The following is a 25649-nucleotide window of genomic DNA, read 5'->3' as shown; positions in this document are numbered from 1 at the left end:
TCGAGAATCAAACAATTCATTCACAGTCTGTGATTGCAACCATCTTACCAATTTTGCTGTGCTTATGAGTCCATTTGTCGAAGTAAGTAATTGCTTAGAATTTAGTTTCGGGGCTTAGCATTGGAATTATTCAATAAAAGAAACTTGTTGTGTTGAGTAGCCATGAGCGTGCTATTGAACTCGTATATCCGGGTAATGTCATGTATATTGCAAAGTGGCTTACAATTTTTATAACACTATGTTTTATTGGCGAACGTATTAAAACTTGTTTTTAATGCGGCATCAATGTACACTATACATGTAAGAACATGATCTAGCATGTGAACACGTTTTCGATATTTCATTTTTACATTGTTTATAAATGAAATTTTGAGTTTTGTTGAATACATTTCTTTGTTAAATTCTGATGTTATTCCCCTTAACCAATGATCGCATATTTACTGTTTTGTATATAAATAATTTTATTTAAATGTTTAGGCTGACTCGGAGTCCATTCCACTTCGAGTTGTCTCGATTGTCGGCATTGGACTTTCTATGTTGTGTCTGCTGATAACTATCCTGATACACGTATGCCTTTGGAGGTGCGTTGAATATTTAGTTATCACATAATCATATGATTGCGTACGAGAAAAAAATACTGTTTATACTTTTATTTTATTAATTCCGGTCTTTTTGCTTTCTTTTTCCGTCCAAAATAGTCATGCGATAAATACGTGACTATGTTCCTTAATATCTATATGTATTCACACAACTGAAGTAACTTTAATGCGTAAACATGCACTAAATTATGGTTTTCCTTAAACGTTTCCGACTAAAATGTGTTTTATGTTAGGTAAATATTCGTTGAGTAGTATGCACTCTTTGTTATTTGACTACAGCGTATGTGTAACGCAAATATGTCCCCCAGTAGTTTTGTCTCGATGTTATTGGCCACTAGTTAAAGGTGCTTTTTTCATAGGTATCTGAAGAGTGAAAGGGCAGTCCTCTTACTCAACCTCAGTATTGCTCTGATGTCCTCTTATATCATATTTCTGGCTGGAGTTGACCGAACAGAAAGCACGGTAGGATTATAAAAACTATTTACAGACGAGGGGTTCCGGAAAATTCATTAACAGATCATTGTATTGTACACATGAGTCAATTTAGATTTAATCTCGGATAACTTTACATTGAATAATGTTTAAAAAGGAGTCAATGCCATTGAAGCCAAAAGCCATGTCTTGTTCAGACATGTTGATAACGTCTCATTGGCAACAGTAAATCAACATGTACGGAGAACATTGTGATTTGTAAATAAGTTATATCACAGACACATACAATGTTAAAAGAGAGAGAAAATCAACAGACTTGATATAATATTTCACTTTTAAAATGTTTAATCAAGTCGTGTTGCATGATAGTATATAATATGGTGTATTATGTTAACACTTGACATCAGACAAGTGTTTTTAGAAAAAAAGACACTATCGTTGTTTTGGGAACACTGAAACAACTACAGCAAAAACATTTCTTTTAGTACACAATAAACAATATAATTGATGCTAATTATATCATAAATACAAAGGATAAATAAGTTAAACATGTTATGTTGACGGTACCTTTACATTGACAGCACAATAGTTTTGAAAATAAATAATTACAGTACCATACGTTATGTTTGAATCAATATAAATAAATTATTCTTATGTTTATGCTTTAAAGGGACTGTTAACCACGAATGGCAAAAAGAGAAAAGTTCTAAAATACCGTATCTTTTTACAATTATTAGTTTATATTGATTAAAATATCACGACTGGTATATTACATAACTTGAAAACAGTTAATATTTTCAGCATATTCGGTAATAAAATTACGCGATGTGAAATCGAAAGTACATCGCGAAAATAGGTGACATAACGATATACACACTATAAATAACGCAAGTAGATTGATCATTTTATATATAAAATATATTCAATTCACTACGCATGCACAATTTGCATTCCTGTGTTTCCACGTGACGATGATGATCAATCTACTGGCGTTATTTATAGTTAACTGGTAGTTACCTGGTAGACATACCCAGTAAAATGTATTACCGAATAAACTGTAAATATGAAAACTTAACAACTTTTGTCAAGTAATGTATTGAACCAGTCGTGATATTTTAATCAATATTAACTAATAATTGTAAAAAATACGGTATTTTACAACTTTTCTTTTCTTCGTCGTCGTGGTTGACAGTCCCTTTAAGTAATACCATAATATTATTAACGTTAACGCATAAATTAAAATTAAGCATACGCTCTTTATGAATTTTTAAGAGAGACTTACATTAAATCACAGAAGTATAAACTGTTTGGAGCTTTAACAAACCAGAAAGTATGCTATGATTAAGCGAAGGAGTTTAAACATTTTTATATTGACACAATTTGTACGAAACAATTGTTAAATGACTACGGGAATATTATTGCAAGTCATGATGAGATTTGAGTCCCTTTACAGAGGAGGTGAACACTATCAAAGTCATCGATTAGGCTGGTACATAATTACATAAGATGCGTTTGTTTCGAAGTAAGACCACTTTATGGCCTGAGCAAAGCTACAGAAGAATGTAATAACATAAAACTGAATTTTTGTTTTATTTCAAAGGTTTTTTGCGCTGTGGTGGCGGCATTGCTGCAGTACATATACTTGGTGGTATTCTGTCTGATGTTAGCTGAGGGTATTGAACTAGCAGTGACAGTTCTGTATGTGTTTGCAACAAGGTCTCGACTCCGGGTTCTAGTCGTTTCTGCTTGGCGTATGTAAAATCCCTTTTAATAGCTTAAATAATTCGTTTTAAATACATTCGTTGGTGTTTGGGGTGATATCATTCATTCGTCGCAGCTGATTTAAGAAAAGTATATGGGTGTAACTAGGTTGTTTTTAATATACTTAGATGTGTCAACCTTTGAAGTGTTTTTAAGTGTTATTATATGCTGCTTGTTTGATTTTAATTTCTTCTGATCGCTTGTGAAGGTAGATATTTAAGTGAAATTTGGTAAGTAATTATAAGGACGCCTTTTTTAGAGTTTCTTTGTCAAAAATAATTTGACCTTGTTTAAATTGCTTTGCAGTTTTACCAGCGATAGTTGTTGGCATTTCGCTAGGAGTAACTAAAACGGAAGGCTATGGAAATGAACATTTGTAAGTTACTGTTATCTTACATGAGCTTTGATTGCATATTAAAAATAGTATTGATTATACATACATCTGCTGATAATATTCCCAATGTTTATTTAACCTATTATACATACTATGAGCATCTTAATTTAGTATAGCCTAATACAATTATTTTCGCTTTTTTTCTTTTCAGCTGCTGGCTTTCCATCTCCCGTGGTCTAATATGGTCTTTTATCGGACCTGCCATAGTCATAATAATCGTAAGTGGCGGCTATTTTTAAGTTTTAACAAGTAAATACATAGTATAAGAACCTTTTGCATTGCAGCAACTCGTTGCATTGTATTGCATTGTATAATTGTTTTATTGATAATGCAATATTCTGTGATGATTTTTCAATTTTGTTTCAACATATGAATAAATGCTGTAACTTAGAATCTCAATCAATAAATGTTTTATTTCCCCTTTCAAGATGAGTGGATTAATTCCTTTGCATTTGTAGTCGGTCGGTCTGTCAGTCGGATGGTAATAGGATCAAACGCTCGCTGAACATGGGGCACAGCATTGCCTATTTATAGTTTTTATTATGTAGTAAACAAGCATAAGTCTCTAGGGCTCAATATTTGTTTCGATTTGTGCTCACAGTATGTTAACATTACACACTCTTGGCCATGGTCTTAACTAAACAAGAATTTTTCCAGACAGTTTAATTGAGCTCATACGGATTTTTATTGCTTATTCAAGATGATTAAAATAATTACAATTTATTGAAAGTTGGTTTGTAAACATGTTTTACAAACATCTATTGTGAATATACAATTTTCACGTCAAATATAACATACATTCCAAAATACACACACCACACAAGCTTAACTTTGAATTGTACTTTTTGTGTTTTTGCAGTTAAATATTATCTGCATTATACTGGTTATAAAAAAAATGTGTGGCATGAAGTCAATGGAGACGAAGACTTCTGCGGAGAAGATAAAGTAAGTTTGATTTATTACATTTTTTACATAAACAACATACTTTATTAATTGAATATTGAAGAACTTTGCTTCAGGTCGCAATATACGTTTTCATGTGTTATTTGACAGCTTTATGAAACCGTTTGGACTGCTGTACTTTCGTTTGAAATGCATAATTTTTGTTTTCGCATAAGGTCTACATGATGAAAAGCATTAACTCGTGCATGCAATCTACCTTTTTTGTTTTACAACTAAGCAAGTTATTTTGTATATAACTTTTTCAGGACCAGTTTGCGTTCTCTGTGCGTGCTCGTGCCTCTGATGGGCGTTTCGTGGATACTCGGCATCTTCTACATCAACGATGATTTATTTTTCATGCAATACCTGTTCGCAATCTGCAATGGGCTCCAGGTGACAGTACATGATGAGACATGTTTACGCATAATCCATTTTACTCGATTGGATATAGTTTAATAACATTTCACCTATTGCAATGAAAGATTTTTAAACTTTTGTATTATAGTACTTGCATTAACATATTTAATGCGTGCTGTTTCGTTTCGAAAAATAAACATCTTGCAAAATCATAGCATGGAGTGGACCATTTCGTTCTTTTTCTTATAAATATGAATTAGGGGACACACATGAAACCTAATCGCAGCGACATTAATTCATTGAATAACTATTTATTGACGGTAAAGTCTTTTTTGGACATTTGTTACTATGAAATGTGTTAATCCTAGTATACAAAAATCTTCGATGTGATGAGAACAATTATAAGTAAAAGTTCTTTTTGGACACACATTTGCAGAAATATTGGTATGGTACACCCTAAGCTATTATAATTATTTTTTGTTACTTTGTTACAAAATTAGCCATGAGACCTTTATATTTGTTTCGAATTGTCCTCACAATATGTTGTAAACGATTCGCATTTAGGGTCTTTGATGATATTTTCCCGATATGTGAGTTGTTTATCTTACAAAACTACGACTTACATAGTGAAACCTGTAGTTTCTAGACATATTTACCATTTTTCAATTGGAGATAAGAACGACCTTCTTGTATTTATGGGTTTACTGCAATACTTCTGCTTTAAAGTTTCAATATTAACCAAGCTTAATTTCGATTTATGTAATGTGTCTTTTCTTTAACTGTTGTCGCTTTCAGTATATACTTGACCATCAATAAACGTGAATGCATTTTCATTCCAGGGAGTGTTCATCTTCATATTCCACTGTGTGCTTAACAAAAAAGTAAGTAAAACTAAACATAACTTCATTTATAAACAAAATACTATCGTGGGTACTCCCGCGGTTATAAACACAATTTATACACACGACATCTAGACGGCCGTGTGCGCATGATCCGTATACTTCATACCTATATTAACTGTTAATAACCAAACTATAATGCCTACAACACATACACTTAGTACTAAGATAACTTGTTTGTTTGAAACATCGCCATAAAAGTTTGAGTAACATAAACAAAACATATCTTTAAGCAAGTAAACACAAGATCCCAACATGCAGTTCCTTGATTTGATTATGGCATGTTGCATTCAATGTTTACAGACTAAACGTAATCTTCATTACTACTCATCATGCGTAATTGAATAGAACTTCTTCGGTTCTAAAAATAGTTTTGACCATCTAAAAGTTGACAATACTCATCACTTTTCTTGGGAAACTAGTTGTGCGCATCCACAAGCGATCTCCAGTAGTGTCCACACACCAGTTTGTGGTCGTCTTCTTAGTGACCGGTCTATTCCATGTACAACTACAAACAAATATAAGAGCATGTTGTTTGACCAAATTTCCTTTACAATTGCTTATCAAAAAAGTATTTCACGAGTGGCGTATTACCAACTGAAAATGTACATTGTAAACACTAATTTAAACACGTCCGGAAGTTACCTAAGTGCATAAGTTGTTATCATCAGTTTATAAAATATTCAAACAGCCATGATAATTCCCGATTCAACCGCGTGCATCACCAGCGACTAATTTAAAAACTACATAACTATGGAATCAAAGGGTATACTTCTGATTAGATCCAATCACTCTTTCTAATCATGGTTCATTGTCAGTGCTCCTATGAAAGTCCAGTTTTCTACGTGATCCCCCAAAGGTATTTCGTCTGGCCGCACATATGCCTTTTCTTTAGTTTATCGACATGAATATCTACTGCTTTTATCCAGCACTCGGCTTATTACAGATACAAGAATCTGTTTAACGCCAGATAAGATCTAACCAAGAAAAAACAGATTCTACGGGAAGATTTAGACACATTTTCCAAGTGGATTTCAAGATGGGGGATGGAATGCCATATAAAAAATTAAACTCTTTTAAGGGTAATCATCTCTTAATACCCACTGCAATCAATCTACACATCAGAAAGTTTTCAGCTGAGCGAAAAACAACCCTTACGTATTTGGCTCGGACATTCACCATGAAATGGGCTGGAAATCACACATTGACAAACATGCCTCGTTCGATCTAACCTGACATATTGCTGCAATATCAGGAACACCTAGAAGAAGTTATTAACAAAGTGAAGATGGTAAACGTTTTGCAATAAACCAGTTGCACAATACCAGCAATGTGTCCGATATGTTCCACTGAGATTAATGGTAAACATACGCCGATCAAACCGCCAGCTCTTCCTGTTCAATAAAAAATAATAAAAAAATACGCTATCTGTGTTTATTTCTCCGCAACAAACGATTTCTAGAAGTAGAGTTTTTTTCCTCGCGTAATCTCACTTTCTAACCAGTCGCTGAGACCTATTCTTTCGCATGCATCTTTCAAGAACGGGTTATCCAACCTGAGGTAACTTCTTTTGAAGTAAAATTAAACGAATGCCATAAGCTAGGTCGTCGAGGCGTGGTCCTAGTACAGCAACAAAAACCAATTTGGATTCGACGTTATGTCTTGCATACGAACTTGTCGACTTTTATCTCTAATTTCTACTGTTTAACGTTTGCGGATCTATACCCACAGGCCGCTATTGTAAAACAATCGTTCGTACTTTTGCTCGTTTCTCGGACGTAGTCAAAGAAGTGTTAATATTTGACAATATTAAGAACCTATTAACAGAAACATGTCGAATAAAGACACCTTTCAAACGACCGCCATTTTGCTCTGAATAAAAGCCTGAAACCGTTGTATGCTCTTATATTTTTGGGATGGAACCTTTATGGGTCAAAACTACATTCTCTCATATTGGTATGGAATTAATATAGACTTTTAATGCATGTTAGGTGGATCCTATTCCATGATGTCAATACTAAGTCTTAATTATTGCAAATGGTCGAGCTGCTATGTCATGCGTTTCTTAGGTAGCAACTATACATTTTCGATTGGGTTCAAATAAAGAGTACTGTGAAGCCAACATTGTCGTCTTGAACTATCAATGTTTTAATATTAAAATGTATTTGATCTGAAGGCCATATAACGTCTTTTAATGTGTCAATTTATTTTCCGATGTAAATATTGTAATACATGAAAACCAGCATCCCACTGAAACACTTGTAAACCCATAAAATAACACTCATGGGGGCACCTGGCCCAGCCGAAATGTAACCAAGACATTCTGCTCGCCGCTTCATTTGCCTTCATATGTACTTGTTATTGTAAATCAGGCTTCAAATTCACCATTACTTTAGCACTGAAGATGTTTTTGAATGGGTATCTACTGCACCTTGTAACTTGGTTCATTACAAATAAATTCGCTAACGCTTTTTAATTGTCGAATTCCGCATGTTTTTTTTCGAACCGCCCGTCTCCAAAAGCCCTTATCATGCAAAGCTATCTGAACTGTTCTTGCAGCACACCGTTGAACAATTGCTTCATTTAATTTTGATGCAATATTCCGAAGAAACTGTCTTATATTTTTCTTAATGATCAGCACATGTTTTCTGACCGCGTTCTGTTAAAGGGCCTATAAAGGTGACAAATCCAATTATAATGCATATTACCTGGTCTAATTTTTACCGAATTTCAGTTACTCTTGCATAAAAAAGGCTAATAACACAGCTTAGGTGCAACGTAGTCAATAATTATGGAAGATATACCCGTTTCATAACTGGAAGAAATGTTTACAACTTTGCAACTAACGTGATGTATAGCCGCAAAGCGGTGACGTATGCTAAGAATAGCAGAAAGACAATTCAATTTTAATTCTATTTTAAACAACTTTTTACCAGCAGAAAGTAACTTATTAGATCACTACAAACGTTTTAACCATTTAGAAGAGACCTAATTTGTGAGTGATACCGGAAAACGTTGAAAATCAACAATATATTTTTGGTGACATGAGTCACTTTCACTTTCACTTTCCCGAATTAACAGCGATGTAAATAAACATTGTTTGTAAACACAATTGACTTGGAGGACACTGTATTTTGAGCTCAAAACAAGTTGTATTGCTCATTTTTTATGGTAATGTCCAATAGCATATATATATATTGTTTTTTGATACCCTTTATAAATAAAATATGAAAACAATATTTAAAAATCGGTAAATAATTACGGATCGTCACCTTTATAGGGCCTTTAAATTACGCCAATTCGAAAACTCATTAATTTTATGCATGACGCTGCACACGTGGATGCAAAAGGCATTGATGCTACAATAACGCTGTAGCTTTAAATGCAAATTATGTTGTGTCACAATGACGATTTAGATGTAAATGCACATTACTTTGATGTCCCAATGACGCTGTAATTGTAAATGCAAATTACTTTGCTGTCACAATGACCCTATAGATGTGAATGCAAATTACTTTGCTGTCACAGTGGCAGTGTAAATGTAAATGCGCATTACTTTGATGTCACAATGACACTGTAAAATGCAAATTGTTTTTATGTCGCACTTACGCTTTAGATGTTAATGCAAATTACTCTGATGCCACAATGACGCTTTAAATGTAAATGCAAATTACTTTGATGCCACGATGACGCTATAGATGTAAATGCAAATAACATGGATTCCACAATAAACACGTAATAACGATCTTATACAAAGCTATAGTTTGTTATGATTAATAAATATTAAATATTGAAATATTGTACATTGCATTTACACAAAAAATTAATATGCAAGATTAATGACACAACAATTACACGCATACGATCATGGCCACGAATAACGGATCACTCGCACAAATTAACTTCACCATACCCAGAAAATGTACATCCATGTATATGTATAATAGTGCCCATGTTAAGAAATCATATTACATAACTATGCGTGTTCATCATTATCATATTTACTTGACCTTCATGTTATTATTTTATGTACTGTTCAGTTAAACACGTAGTGTTACGAAAATTATTTTTGATCGACTATTTATTCTATAAAGGTGCATTGTTTTCTAATTGCATTGTATATTGCAAATAAGTACTATTTCCTATTACACACGAACAGGATAAACATTTCTATTTATTTCAGATTTCTATTCTGTTTGAAAAAGGTATGTGTACTTTATGACAATAATGACTCACATCGAGTTTGTAGTTTGGTTATATATACAAATATTACACTGCATTTACCGATTGTTCTCGACAGGTAAGACAGGCCTTGAAAAGAGACGCAAGTCGGCGTGAAACACTGCGTTCAACACTGCGTTCAACAAGACAGTCAACTTTTGTAAGTATAAGTTATTGTGTACTTACACACATAGTTTCATTACCTTTGTATGATAAAAAATTTACAATAAAAGTAAACAGCGTCGTTTCTTAGCGCATTTTATACAGAATGTGTTCGATTTTGGTTTTTGTTAAGTTTATAATAAGTTTTTGCTTGTTCCGTATAACCGTTTTAATAGTTGTCAGCGCATTGTTGTATGTTTACGTATACTTTTCTTAAGCAAGCGTATACCATATAAGAGATACAGCAGTTAACAATTCACATATTCTTACGGTTACTGAAATGTGACCAATTTTAATGGTATAGGGCTAAATGCGTTTGTAATAATTTCAGACAAACACTTATACAAATGTGACCTTGCTATACGTGTTGGACGGCGTTATGAAAGTATACTTAAAGAACAAAATGCCCGGACAATAATTCAAAATTGTGAACTTGTTTTTATTTATCACGGAACTGTGCATTATTCTTTATATAATGCACATACTCGTTTGTCTTTGAAATGTCTTGAATTAATAAGAATATTTTATCAATTATATTACAGCAATCGACTTTCCAGGGAGAAAACAGATATTCGTCTTCGAATAAGTTCAACTGTAAGCAAAATAGTATTATATTAACTGAAACACTTTTATTATGAACAGTCTCGTTACGAGAATCAATATTAACATTCAAACTGACTGTTAAACGGTAACGATTGTCTCCAAAAGTTATGTAGGTACAAGAGTTATTATAACACGATATTACACACTTTATGATTTGTTTTAACATCACTATCGAAAATTATGCTTAACTCATTTAATGGTGATTTCTCAAAGTTTGTTCCCACGTACTGTATTTTCGTATAACGCTGGTGACATTTAATATGAGACAACCAATTGAAACATCTCACAATCGATGCTAATGACTTTAACCTATTTACTATTGCCATGAATATTAATGCTCTACACGTTTGTTGAAACAGTAATATCCTTTCCCTATCACTATTCCAGAATTATTGTTATAAAATATACCTGTATCTTCAGCGGAGTCTAGATCCGAAAATGCAGAATTCACCTCGTCCGATTGGAGAAACAAGGTAACTATATGTCATGATGTAATAAATAATCGCTAGTATTTTGTTAAGATCGATTTAACGACTAAACATGTGGATTTTGTATATTGCAAAATACTAACCATTTCAAATTTCATGCGACATCTTCAAAAAGGTTAGCGTTAATCGTACACGTGTTTATTCATATACAACACACAATCAATAGAGGGTTCACAATCACCATGTTTGTACTAAAAAATAAACAAATCCGTTAAGTTTTTATTTATATTCTTAAAAGTTACAGACTCCTGGAGACCTGCGAAGAGGCTGTCGACACATTGTACTATTAAATTAACATGTGATCAGACATCTCATAAATGTTTCAGTTTCTTCTCAGAGAAAATGTAATAAACCAGTGCTGAAATGTTGTAAGACAGTTTCTTTGTGTGTCGATTTGCCTGACTGTCTGATAGATCTCACAAGTCTGAAGATTCTGAAATGTTCATTATCATGTATGCTTTTTTAATGAAATATGTGTCAAGCCGAATGCAATATTTTCAAACACGTGGATATCTGACCATAACGACTTATTAAGTAGTAACTAAACTAAATACTAATAAATAATTATAAACTGCTTGTTTAGATGATCTGTGTATATATGCAGTATTTTTGTGTTTCTCTGTATTCTTAGAGTGACTTTAATCCAGTAAATTTAATCAGAATAATAAGTATTTGAGTTTTAAAAGACCTCGCAATCTTATCAGAAATGAGACGAAATAACTGATAACAACGACAAAACGTATAAGCCCGCCAGGTATATATTAAGGTATATCAGAATAATAATCTAAAATTTGTATTGTCATAATTAGCATAAACGCCGAATGTCGTTTTAAGTTGATTCACGTGTACGCTTCTTTTTAGGTGTTCGAAAGCAAATCAGAATCCTCACGAGGGCCATTTTATATGCCGCTTGCAGGCGAGATGATGAACAGAATTAGGAGACCAGCTCTCTCCGTCAATCCACGGGCACTACCGCGTCACTCTAGAGACGACACAGTATTTGATAACGATGATAGTACATTATCACACTATAATTCGTTTAAATTAAATAGCGTTCGCTTAGGTGGAACATCCACAAATATTTGAATCTGTATTATTATAAACATCATCTACTACAAATGTTGTAAAGCAGTCAACAATGCATCGTTGTTTCAACGTAGCGTTCATATTTTCAATAACCTCACTCATTACGATTTGTGTGATTGTAAGCTTACGCCAAAGATATGAGTTTACTTAACGATATTGACATTTACTTTATTTTTATGTGCTGCAATTTAGTTGTTTACAAAACAATGCACCCAGGTATGTGATAAACCGATAACATTTTTTCTTATTTAACACCGAATTGAAATTGTACATTTCTCTGTTCACAGTAGCCTTATGTTATGGCATAATATTGTGTGTTTTTTAAATCATTTTTTAATTTTTATAATGAATATGTGTCTTATGTCACCTTATAAAAAATGTGTGTTTCAAAGCCTTACATTGATTGGTACCAAGAGTGGTGCGACTCAATAAATCTGCGAAGAACGTTCTGTCACCCGATATTCTTATATTAGATAACGCAAGTTCTATTGCAATTATTATGTGATTCTCATACCTGTTATATTGCAAAACCGCAAATCTTCTGAAAACACAAATATATTCGTATTTTATTTTACAAATCACAAATATTGGAATGTTAAGATTGATGTACTATTTAATAATAATGTACAACGTTAATACATTTTGCTTAATTATTGTGTTGACAGGTAAAAATCGTTTTATCATGTTACTAACATGATTAGTTGTAATTCCAATAGTTAAAAGTAACATACATTTACTTTCTATGTGTATTTGCATATTCGCAAAATGGATATTTTTTTGCCAAAGAGATAAATGTTAAATGACGTTAAATGTAAAAACTTAATTTTAGAAATGATTTCGTTGATTCTTCTTTGCCTTTTGTATCATATTACTATTTGAATGAATTCAGGAACACCCATTCCGATAGTATTTTATAATTGTTTCTATAAAGATTAAATATTTTGGACAAACTCATTTGTTTTTTGTTTTCCCGTCATTTGTCTCTACATTATTTGACTTACTTTTCACCCCAGTGTGTATATATCTTGATATTCAACTATTCCAAATAAATGATCTTAATATCAGATATGGATTTACATCAATTATTTTATGTATTCATAAAACATAAAACTCTCCCCAACCTCAATGTAAACATATTCATACTACACGAATAGTTCAAGGTGGTCTATTCAAAACACAGATCCCATCGCCTAACAAAATGGCGAGCAATCTAATCCGTTAGTTTTATGCAAGAGGACTGTTTTTACGATACTGTGGACATGTCAAATGCCACATAGGTTGACTGAGTTGAGTCTTGAAAAAACACACATCTACATCGTTGAGAATAAACAATCTTAGGACTCGTATATTTGGCATTTCATTGCAAATAAAGATATATATTCTTAATTTTTAACACCTTTATTTTACTCAATGTCATTACTCTTAAATTATTTACTTATTTCTTTTAATATACAAAATGTTTCTGTGTGGAGAACGAGAACGAGTTTAATAACTAAGACACATATAGCCGATTCTTTTGGTGTAGTACTTGTTTTAAAAACATAGTCCCATGAAGAGTTAGACATTTTACCGCTAGATGTACGAACATGTAATATAACTAGTGTATTTCGAATTGAGTTTACGTTGTACGTTTTAGGAACTTTTCTATCTTGTTTGCATAGAATATTTCGCTGACATTATTTCACACTAGTAATGTCCTACTACTTAAACATAGTTTATATTTATTAAACAAAAGAAACCCAATGACAAATAATTACAGTTTTGTTTTTAGATATTTATGACTGCACGTGTATCATTTGTGATTAGTCTGCGGTTTTGTGGTTTCTCTGAGTGTTAAAGGCAAGGCTATGCGGCTAGTCGGTTTAATTATCAAATGCTTACCTTTACCTTTTAAAGGAGGTACCCAGCCTTAGTATTTCAACTGGTGTTTCTTTTGATTTATATTCCAAGAATTCCTCTCCTGATAGTATTTATATATTGGTGTAATACCTATATTAACTAAAGTAATTCAAATAACATATGTGCACATCTAGTGTCTGTACAATGTTGATTTTATACATAAGATCCACAAACTTAAAACAATGCATTGATGATTGCTTTCATTAGTTTTTTCGCTTTCATGTAAGCTTAGTATGTATTTGTTAATATATATAATTTACTAGCAAATGTGCCTGAAGTGCACACAGATTTCAGACGTGTCTGTGTGTCGTTCTGAAATATTATGCTAGGAACAATAGACTGAAATCCTGGGAGCAAAATGGCAAACTGCTGAATGTCTTTGTTGAAGAGGGACAAGTTAATCGAGTCGAACTGCATTCACATTAAAACATATATAATACATCAAATTATCGCTTAATATTTGAGTATGTTTAACACTCTTTTACTTGGGTTTTATACAATTTATTTCAGCTTACATATACATATTCATACAATAAATACATATAATACTAGGTTGAACCACATAGTGACTTCTAGTGACATTTAATTCGTTCGAAATGGAGTTGAGACGACGCCATACAAAGGCTAAGACTAGCGTTCAGCTTCCTACGGTTTGATTTAGGGGTAGGGTCATACGCGGACATCAAGAAGAGATGATCTTGTCCGACTAGAATTAATAGTCAAAGTAGTTTTCTGAATTGTTGGTTAAGAACATTCTGATAGAGTTATCAAGAAAGATACTTTCGAGCTAATTCTTGTAAGCTTTTATATAATCCGTTTTGGAACCACGTGATATTTGATTATTAAAACTAGTTAACACCTAATTTCTACATTGGATCCTAGTTCACGTGTTTAATTGGCGCGAAGGCATGTCGAGGCTTAGAAGAAATGTATTCATGATTTACATGCGTATTTTTATTAAGAAAATGTCCAACGAAATGTACCATTCTGTTCGATGTAGAATTTGTCATTTTATTATTTACATTCTCTCCGCATAAAATTATAAAAACAAAACAAAAACCATACAATAAACATTACAAAAAGTAGATACTGTGTTAAGTTTATAATGACACAATGGCAATCAGCCTTATATGTTCAGTTGAATACATATGATAATCTTTGAGACAAAATTAAAACGGTCGATCGTTTCTGTCAGCATTGAATTAGATTTTAAATTGTTAATGTCTACATATTTTGATTGTTAACTTGTTATGTAACTATTGTGCATACGATGTTTCACAAGAGCATTCCATCATTCTATATAAATTAAAAGCTTTTTTGGAGTCATGTGAGATAAAAAGCATCCTTATTTATTCGCCGTTCTGATTCAGTTAATAACATATGTACCTGTTGCTCCCCGCAATACATTAAACGATGCTTAACGTCCACTTTTTTCCTGGCTAAGTCAGCTACACACAAGCCATATTGATAACGATTTGTATATTACATGGAAATTTAAACTTAAGTTAGCACATTCCTGGGTATCTGTGAACAGGCATGAGTATGCAAAGATTGAAAACATTTAGTTAGGTATTCTACACACAGAGAATATCTGCCACACTTTCCTTTTGTTATTTGGAGAGTGATTCTACTCTGAATGTTGTCTATATAATTGCAAAAGCACTTTTTCAATACAAAAGCGGACTGAAAGCAATGTGATGTCTGCAACATATTTTTATATTTAACGACAAAAATTAAATTTCGATGTGAATCGTTGCTATTCCATTTTTCATGACTGTATGATCGTACCGCATCGTAAAAATGGTTCACTAAGTATAAAAAGGGGGCATTCTTAAGTGTCTGATATTTGACAGCAGATGTCAAGTCCAAAACGGAGAAGGTGCTTGACACTATTATTTGATATTTGCTATACTGTAAAAAATAAAGACCGTCTCATTGACCATTTTGACGGCGTTATTAGCAAATCTTACGGTTGATTGTAATGTCTATTAAACGATATACAAAAGTGCGATGATTTCAAATTTACCAGTGACAGTGTCACTCCAAGAAGAAAAACATTCATTCCATCATTCTACCGATCACCTTACGTAACACATACCTAATGGACCATTTAACCGAAAGCCAAAAAAAACAAGGATATCAGCGGGGTTTACGCTTACCATATCAAGCGCATTTACCCAAGAAACACACAGTCTAAACAACTTGGCTTATTTTTTAAAATAATAAAACATCCCATTTACCATCATCAGTTTTCTTAGCTTTAAAAATGCGACCAAACCAAATATGCTAATGCGATTGATAGGCAAAATGACTTGTACATAATACATAATACCCCTATATAAATCAATAAAAAAAACATCCGCACCGCTGAACGGCCAATCGATTAACGAAACAAGCATATATATTGCCATCAAACTGATTATAGCTTCTGGAAACATTTCAATAACTGTTCGTTTCTCAGTATTGACACAGTGTGATATGATTTTTTTAAATCACACCAGTGAAAACATCAAGAAAAGGTCTCTACAAAAGACATTTACTGAGCCAAGTTTACTAGTTGACAAACATAATGTTTTTCACACAGCAAGAAACTTCAAGGTCAAGCGATACAGTGACCGCTATCTAAGACTTCAAACAGAAGCATTATGGTTGTTAAGACAAGCTATCCTACGGCACACATAGAGCTATGAGAGCAACTATACGAAACCGAACGTGTTTGGTTCTAAACGAAGGGGAGTCGTCAGAAGAAATATGGTGCTACCACTCTTAAACATTGGTATAAAGACAAACGGATCCCTGACAATCGGCTTCAAGCGTGTTTTGTATGCGTTTCAGGACCATACGCACCTCACAAATTTGTCCAACTAGGCAGTCGGCTGGTTGCCAGGGTGCCGTTTGCCCAACATTCTGAACAACAAGGACGGGTATCTGAATCACGATAATCGAGACTAGGAAAGCTTCCTTAAACAAGAGGTAAACTCGTTCTTAAAAATGGAAACAAGAGGACGTTGATTTTTTAAAGCGCAACGGGTCAGAATTGTGATTTTGACTGCGAGGCCAAGTTAGATTATAAGTTAAGAAGCGCCAACAACCAACTCATAAGAAAACAGGACATTTTTATTAAATATGGATGAAGACTGGCAAGAATGTTCATCGGAACAATACATTCAACAGGGTTGAATCTGCATCACATTTGGTAAGAAACTTGATCACCTGGTCAAGTCTTTAACATTACATTGAACTCAGATGAGCGCTTTAAAAAATCAACGTCCTCTTGTTTCCATTTTTAAGAACGAGTTTACCTCTTGTTTAAGGAAGCTTTCCTAGTCTCGATTATCGTGATTCAGATACCCGTCCTTGTTGTTCAGAATGTTGGGCAAACGGCACCCTGGCAATAAGCCGACTGCCTAGTGGACAAATTTGCGAGGTGCGTATTGTCTTGTAACGCATACAAAACACGCTGGAAGCCGATTGTCAGGGATCCGTTTGTCTTTATACCAATTTTTAAGAGTGGTAGCACCATATTTCTTCTGACGACTCCCCTTCGTTTAGAACCAAACACGTTCGGCTTCGATTAGTTGCTTTTATAGATGTATGTGTGCCGTAGGATAGCTTGTCTTAACAACCATAATGCTTCTGTTTGAACGGCCACCGGAAAAACTTTGCGAAACCGAAATTTCGCAAACTTAAGTACCCTTTTTCTTAAAGATTTGCTACTTTGAGACATAGTATGCGATAAAAGTCTTATCGTTGATTAATAATTGGTTATTTTCACTCAAAAAACGCGTTTTCTTCACTATGAAATTTATAAGCAAAGTTGGGGTTCCCATGGGATTTTTGCATTTTCCCATGGGATTTTCGATTTTCCCATGGGATTTTTTCTCCCATGGGATTTTTTTTCTCCCATAATTTGCAAATGGGAGAAAAATCCCATGGGATTTTGAACATTTTAAAAAACGTGTTTTATTTGCGTTTGCAAGTATTTTAACGTTATTTAAGGACTGTATATTGGTTTTATGCCAATTATATATAAAAATATTTAGTAATAAAAAAATCCCATTTTAAAATGGGAGAAAAAAATCTCATGGGATTTTTTTCTTATTTTGGGAGATTTATTAATGAAACTTTCAGAAACATCATATTTTATGAAATGATGAACAACTACGATATTTTAATGCGCTTAGTCGTGTTTAAAAAAAAAAAATCCCATGGGATTTTTAAATCCCATGGGATTTTTTCTCCCATGGGATTTTTTCTCCCATGGGATTTTTTCCAATGGGATTTTTCAGTTTCGTAAGCCGATTAAGTTTCTTAATGCGAAAAACAACAATAAAGAAAATAATAATTATAATTTTGAATAATAAATTGAATAATATAAATAACATGAATATTTTTAAAATGAATTACAATTAAAGGTTTATGCTAGTAGAACTTATCATTTCTTGTTCGAGCAGATGGTTGAGTCCAATTGGTGAGTATGCCAGCTTAGAACCAGTATAAATGCATCGCAGACAGACAACGCTGTCATACTGTACACACCGCTGAGTAACAATCTTTATTGCATTTCATTTTGCAACAGAAAATGAACTCCGTAGTATAATTGATCTTATATATGCCCTCTGCTTTTGAAAGCGTGCAACACATTAACATAACAATAAGTCCATGCCAAAAACTATGTGCAAATTCCATTCAAAGCTATATACACATTATAAAGGTCAGATGACCCGCGTCATGCGAAAATGGGTCTTATGTCATATGCGGCCGAAGTTGGTCCATCCTAGCTTGTCCAACCGCGCAGTCTGGTCAGGTACTACGCTGACTGATATATAAAGTCAAGCCATGATTCGTGGTCTCATATCCAAACTCGGTAGCTCCTGTGCGAAACTTTCACCGGAAACGACGGCACCGAGACGGGCGCTCGAACTTTGCGGATGCGCGTTATATGTTATATATAATAGCGCGATGTGTTTTTTCTTGCCTCAAATTAGTAAGCCCAATCAGCGTTTTATTGTGTTCTTTGCTTCTACTATTAACAAGAACTTCAACTGATACGAACATGAATTTTATTTTAATATGTTTATTTAATGCTCGGAAAACTCATTGTATATTTAGACTACTACTTATAAAACAAAGTCGGGTTTTCAACATCTGTTTTCGGCATAAAGATTGTTATTCCAAACCAGATTTTACGCACTTTACTGTACAAAATACCGTTAGGGCCACCGTGGTTACTGATTAAAATCCAGAGGGCGAGAATGCGAGAACGCGAAAGTACGATGACGACAGTGCGACAATACGATGGCGACAATGCGTTCGTACGATTGCGAAAACGCGCTAGTACGATGACGACAATGCGACAGTGCGACAATACAATGGCGGCGTGCGATAGTACGGGGGCGACAATGCGATAGTCATATCGTACTGTCGCCGTGGTATCATCGCAATGTCGCCATCGTTCTATCGCAGTGTCGCCATCGTATTGTCGCACTGTCGCCATCGCATTTTCGAATTGCCGCCATCATACTATCGCGTTATCGCATTGGCACCATCGTACTATCGCACTGTCGGCTATCGCCATCGTATTGTCGCACTGTCGTCATCGTATTTTCGCACTGTCGTCATCGTATTATCGCACTATCGAACTGTAGTATTGTCGCCATCGTACTATCTCACTGTCGCCATCGTATTGTCGCACTGTCGTCATCGCACTGTCTGATTGTCGTCATCGTATTATCGCGTTCTCGCATTGTCGCCATCGTACTATCGCATTGTCGCCATCGTATTGTCACCCTGTCATCATCGTATTGTCACATTGTCGCCATCGTACTATCGCGTTCTCGCGTTCTCGCCCTCTGGATTTTAATGTGTAACCACGATGGCACTAACGGTATTCCGTAATACTGCTAAAGCACAGTATGATTAGGTCACTCCCAATGCTCAAATCTCTATGTCTATTTTAGTAACAACACATGTCTATGGAAGGATATTTAGGTAAAAGTTACATCATTCGTGGTGAATATTTACATTATGACTGATGCTTATTCTAATTTGCTTTATGACAATTCCAACATGCTTGTTGTCTATTCGTTTATACTTGATGATTGCTGCAACATTACATCATTCATGAATAATATTTACATTATGCGTGATGTTTATTCTAACATGCTTCATGACAGTTCCAACATGCTTGTTCTCTATCGGTTATACTTGATGATTGTTTCAACATGCTTGGTGACTATCCAATGTTTGTGTGTTCATTATTCCTGAAACTAGTCATAATCGGTTTTGCCACTAAGCGTCATTAACAACGGCAGTTAGCAACAGGCAGTAAGCAGAATGCAAGTTACTAAATTATGACATCAGGTGGCGCGCGTTTATTTTCCGTATGTTGAATAAATTACTTTTCGGAAAAAAAAGCGAAAACATCCGAATCATTTTGACTAGTAAACTGAATAAGCTGAATTAGTTCCCTTCGTTATATAATCTCCATTAAACTAAATACGTTCATTATTGCCATGAAGACCAGTAAGTTTACACAATGAATTGACTGCCGTGAATGTTTTTGATATTTGTAAGATGCAATTGGCACTCAAGAAATTATACATGTATTTTATTCAGAACATAACGGGGCTGATGTGTTGGAATTGTGGCCCTTCCCTAGTCCAAATAATTACAGTAGACGTAATCTACCGATGTGCATTGCATATCGACCTCATATTTATAAAGTAGCCCAAACCCCCATTGCCACAGACCTGTGCGTGAAACTTTCAGATTTCTCTAGTCTATTTACCATGCTATAATTACAATTTCTATAAACACATATTTATCATTTTATGACTATATAATGTCTGTGGTATACAGAGAAACCTGAAAGTTACAAGTACTCGTGTCTAGTACTGTACAACTATTGTACTCCTCGTTGAGAAAACAACTACTTCATCTACATGTATTAAAATATCATAAAACATAATTTTCAATCAAGTTGGAAAAAATCAATAAATAAATGTCATATAAACAGGTTTGTCATGAACGTTGACGTCGCTCTTGGTTACCAGAAAAATTCCCACGCACGGATTTCAACCGTCATTGTTTACAATCAATTAAGTGCATAAGTACTTGAATTTGTATAGTGTTTTTTAAAAGTGTCCAGCTACAGGTGGTTAGCGTGTGGCTATAATACTAGTTAGTGAAAACATATTTTGGAATGATAAGTAATCATATTATAACGAAAAATCAACTTTTCTTAAAAAAAAATAAGTTAAATATATATTCAACAAGGTATCCAACTCGAAATCATCCGAAAACGGGATGCATCGTTTTAAACAGCCATTACTTCATCAATTTTGCAGCGATTTTCACGATCTTGGTCTTATTCAACGCAGAAATAAATTTCCTTTCTGGAAATGTATATGTCTTGCAATATTTTTACAAATACTGGGTCAACTTTTAAAAAATAACACGATACACAACTCGCGTGATCCAGCTGTGATCGATCAGACAGTATTCATGACTGAAATCTTCACGGGGAAATGGGCATTTTCCCTGCAAAGTTCACGAACCTCGATACCATTATTCAATAAAACGTATGAAAAAACATTCTTACCGTGCTTGCCGTAAAATTATGCATCAAAACTAACTGTCCAGCGCATTTTCAAACCTTTGTTTACATACATTTCAACCAACTGACATTTTAAACACAAGAGTGATTTCATTGCTCCAATGCGGAGTTGTGTCTTTACAACTGGAGATTTCATTCATAAATACGGTCTGATCGATAACAACTGGGTCAAGCGAATTATGTATAGCTTTATTTCTTAAAATTTGACCCAGCATGTGTAGAAATATAACAATATATATATACATTTCCTAAAAGGAAATTCATTTCTGCGTTGAATAAGACCGGGTCATGAAAATCGCTGCAAAATTAATTTAGTAATGGCTGCTCAAAACGATGCACCCCGTTTTCGGATGATTTCGAGTTGGATACCTTGTTATATATAAAACGGTAGTGATAAAAATCAAAATAAAAATTTATTTATATAAAAATTTATATAGAAAATTTGAATTTTCGTTTTAATATGATTATTTATCATTCAAAAAGATGTTTTCACTAATTATTATCATAGCCACACGCTAACCACCTGTGTGTCCAGCACGTGTGCCGGGAGAACAGGGCTTAATGTATTTTTTGTTAAGCTCTATAATATTTATATCCAATCTGTATGAAAAAATGTCGGTGAACATTATTCCGGTGTTAATTTTTGAAAATATTGAGGCATTCGTTAATTATGGATCTAAAACGGAACATTAATCCGCAAAAAAACACCGGGCAAATTGCATATTAGATCGGACACATGAAATTATTTCGAAAGAAAGCAATAAGAGTTTCAATTCTACATGAGTAAGTCTCGCTGTGCACGATTACGCTCTTACTGCTCGTATATATTTGACTCTTGGCAAATACCTAGTGTTTTATTTTGCTTAATCTAAATTGTGTCATGCATCTATATGTACTTAAAGCAGCATGACCAACAGCTCTTTCATATGTGAAAGAGATTGACACGAAATACCTACCCATCTATAATAAAGTTTATATGTGCACTTCAATATTATAGTTTTAAAGCATTTTATGTGGTGCAATATAAATGTACTCTAGTAAATTTGAAATTATGTAATCGATTTCCTCTCAACATACATGCAAAGTTCCAGATAACTTTTTCAGCAAAATCTTGGTTTACACTCTATAATAATCCAGCCTTAAAGTCTATTATTAATTCTTTTTTTTCAGGTAAATATAATTTTTGGCACATCCGCATTTAGGTTTATAGTCTAAGAAGAGCTAATGACAATTGCCGGGTTACAGCAGACTTTTTGCGATAAAAGGACCAGATAATGGAAAACGTTCGGCTTTTCGACTGTTGTAAAGATGGTCTGTTATTCATAATAACGTTAAAGTGCTGTTGATTTCATAATTGTAATGAGGGCCTAGACGAGTGGGAACTCATTGATAAAATGTTTACATTATATGCATTGATATTGAGTTTTACGCATGATCACACATTTTGAATTCTTATTTTATTTTTCCAATGTGTAACCGTACGCACAGAATTTAAGTCTACTTTTTTACTAAATTTAATTCAATTTTTTACGACTTTAAGCGTCTTATCTGGAGCTCTGCATACATGCATTAGTAGCATATATTGAAATATATCCATAGACTTTCTTTGGTTATTGAAGGTAAATTACTGTACAAAAATTATGGTTAGTCATTAACCAAAAAAAAGTTAAGTCTACAAACACGCGGTTAATTTCGGTTCAGTAGCAAATATCTTACAAAGGTGCGCAACTTCTCCTATAACATAAAATTTCCGTTATACGCCGTAAATTTCCGTAGTCCTCCGTAGCATTTCGTATTGACTGTCAATTGACATCATTGTATCATGCATGATAGTATGTTGCTTTGTGCTTGGGTGAAACTCACATCTTACCATCGCGTTAATTTATTAAACGCATTAATATTTGATTTCATTATGCACTGCGCCTATTGCACAAGTCTCTCTGCACAAACCAACATACACATATGCAGCATGCAATTAACGAACAAGAATGTTGCATCTGTACACATGCATGATACCATTAAGCAGAATGTAAATAGACATTGGACATCAGGCAAGATGTAAGTGTCATCAAGCATGAACAGGTGTCTACATACTAATTGAAAGTACCATCAAGAATCATGACACAGTCACAAAGAAGGATGTAATTTTTACCAAAATACCCTTCCATATTTGTCGGCACTGTGTGTTTGCTTAATTTCACTGAAGAACGTCTACTGGTAAATCTTACAAAAAAAGTGATAAATAAGACTGAGTAGCAATTTTTTCGGCGTTGCTGTTTAACGTCAAATTTGGCCTTTCAACGAACTTCTTAAAAGCCCATTGAATTTTAATGAAGAAGTTTCCCGCTTGTAGGTCCGAATGAATTAAATCAAATTTTGCAATTGGCAATTTGATAGAAATCCCCATAAAACATTGCACATAGCTTTCTGAAATAAACAGGCCACATTGAACGCATTCACGATATCCAACAGCTCTCTTTGCAAAGACCTATCTAGTGTTTCTTGGCCGTGTAAGATCTATAATTAGAACATCGTCACCTAAACATCTACTAATAGAAGAGCATATTTTGGGGAAACAAATTCAATAAGAGTATAAAACGTCCACGATCAATAATGTGTAGTTTGTTAAAGATATCACGGCAGTAAAAACATAGCACTTTAAAGAGACCACAATCTGGTACATTTGGTCAATTGTTGCGTCCGTGGCGGACAATACATTTTTAAAAAGAAAGCGTACAAAAAAGCAAACACAAAGTTCTTCGTAAGCTTGTTTTAATCTTAAAAACACATAATCGACAGTCATTCCAGTCAAATACAATACTAACAGTCAGCACTCTAGAGATCAAAATTGCGGATATAAATATTTAATTCAGGGAAATAAAGTGTATCAAGTTCGAATTCCGGAAAAAATAGCCGGTAGTCTGGGGCATTAGGTCCCTTACAGGGATAAAAGGTAAATCCCCGCCCGAGCCGTAGCTAACTGATTTATTGTAGTCTTTCTAGTTGCAATTTCTGGTGAGTACAATGCGGAATATTACGGATATTTGCAACATGTCGAAGATTTTCGGAAAGTAGCGAAGAGGTTTTCGTCAGTTAATATTCATGTCCGTGCCGGCCGCTAACTTATCAGAATCAATAAAAAAGAACCAGGAAAAATCGGTACCGATCGCAAATTTCCGGAATTCCGATAAAGCTTCAACATAATTTGTTCTCAAATGATCGCGTACTCGAACGAATCTGTCCCTACGCCTCCAACTCCCTTTAAAGGGATCTTTTCACGCTTTGGTAAATTGACAAAATTGAAAAAAGTTGTTTCAGATTCGTAAGTTTTCGTTTTAGTTATGATATTTGTGAGGAAACAGTAATACTGAACATTAACCATGCTCTAATATAGCCATTATATGCATCTTTTGATGATTTTAAAACCTAAAAATTATAAAGCGTTGCAACGCGAAACGATTGAATAATTTGGAGAGTTCTGTTTTTGTCGTTAAATTTTGTGAAACTACAAAGATTGCTTATATAAGGTATAAAATACGTCAAGAATGTGTACTCGGCGGAATAGCTCAGTAGGCTAGAGCGTTTTTACTTCAGGACTCTGACAGGACTCCAGGGGTCACTGGTTCGAAACCTGCCCCGGGCAATGTTCTTTTCCTTTTTTAAATTTTTTTCTTGATTTTTTACTGGAGCTTTTACGATCCAATGTTTACATTTATCAATATAAAGCATTAAATGAATAAGTTAAAAAATGCCAAAATCTGTGAAAAGGCCCCTTTAAATCTCATCGGACGTACATTGATCTCAAAATCTATCCTTGACGACTCAAATCATATTTCCTGAATAGTTTGGCCTATTGACGTCCCTGTAATTATAACAATGGTCTTTTGGATAAACACCGCTAAGTTGTTGCAATATAATAACCGTTTAAAATAGTTACCGGTTTTCATTTAATAAAATGATTAAGTCATATTCGAGATTTCAGCGATTGCCAATATTTTGCTTTTGTTTCTCATAAGCATATGGTGCTTGGTATCTGCTATTGACTCCTATGTAGATTGCAAATATTACATAACCCTTACAGCGGCCGAGCGCAGATATCTGCATTTGGCCGCTAAAAAGAAAAATCTTTGCGCATTAATTTAATTCAAATCTCATTATCATAATCAAAATCATCATCATCGTCGTCGT

General features: G+C 34.0%; 1 protein-coding gene across 1 annotated transcript in view; it reads left to right on the top strand.

The window, feature by feature from the left end:
- Positions 1–12901, top strand: part of LOC127852451 (sushi, von Willebrand factor type A, EGF and pentraxin domain-containing protein 1-like) — a 54852-nt gene extending 41951 nt beyond the window's left edge. Inside the window, exons 24-36 of the mRNA XM_052386406.1 lie at positions 1–82; positions 478–581; positions 959–1061; positions 2632–2782; positions 3099–3168; positions 3338–3404; positions 4046–4131; positions 4395–4521; positions 5325–5366; positions 9685–9765; positions 10310–10361; positions 10791–10843; positions 11720–12901. The exon at positions 1–82 is cut by the window's left edge and continues 42 nt beyond it. Of these exons, the coding sequence (XP_052242366.1) occupies positions 1–82; positions 478–581; positions 959–1061; positions 2632–2782; positions 3099–3168; positions 3338–3404; positions 4046–4131; positions 4395–4521; positions 5325–5366; positions 9685–9765; positions 10310–10361; positions 10791–10843; positions 11720–11944 (1243 nt within the window). The 3' untranslated portion in view covers positions 11945–12901. The remainder of the gene's footprint in view (positions 83–477; positions 582–958; positions 1062–2631; positions 2783–3098; positions 3169–3337; positions 3405–4045; positions 4132–4394; positions 4522–5324; positions 5367–9684; positions 9766–10309; positions 10362–10790; positions 10844–11719) is intronic.
- The last annotated feature ends 12748 nt before the right edge of the window (positions 12902–25649 follow it).

This window comes from Dreissena polymorpha, chromosome 12, assembly GCF_020536995.1.
Source record: "Dreissena polymorpha isolate Duluth1 chromosome 12, UMN_Dpol_1.0, whole genome shotgun sequence".
NCBI classification, from domain to species: domain Eukaryota; kingdom Metazoa; phylum Mollusca; class Bivalvia; order Myida; family Dreissenidae; genus Dreissena; species Dreissena polymorpha.
This window is presented reverse-complemented; position numbering and strand designations above follow the sequence as displayed.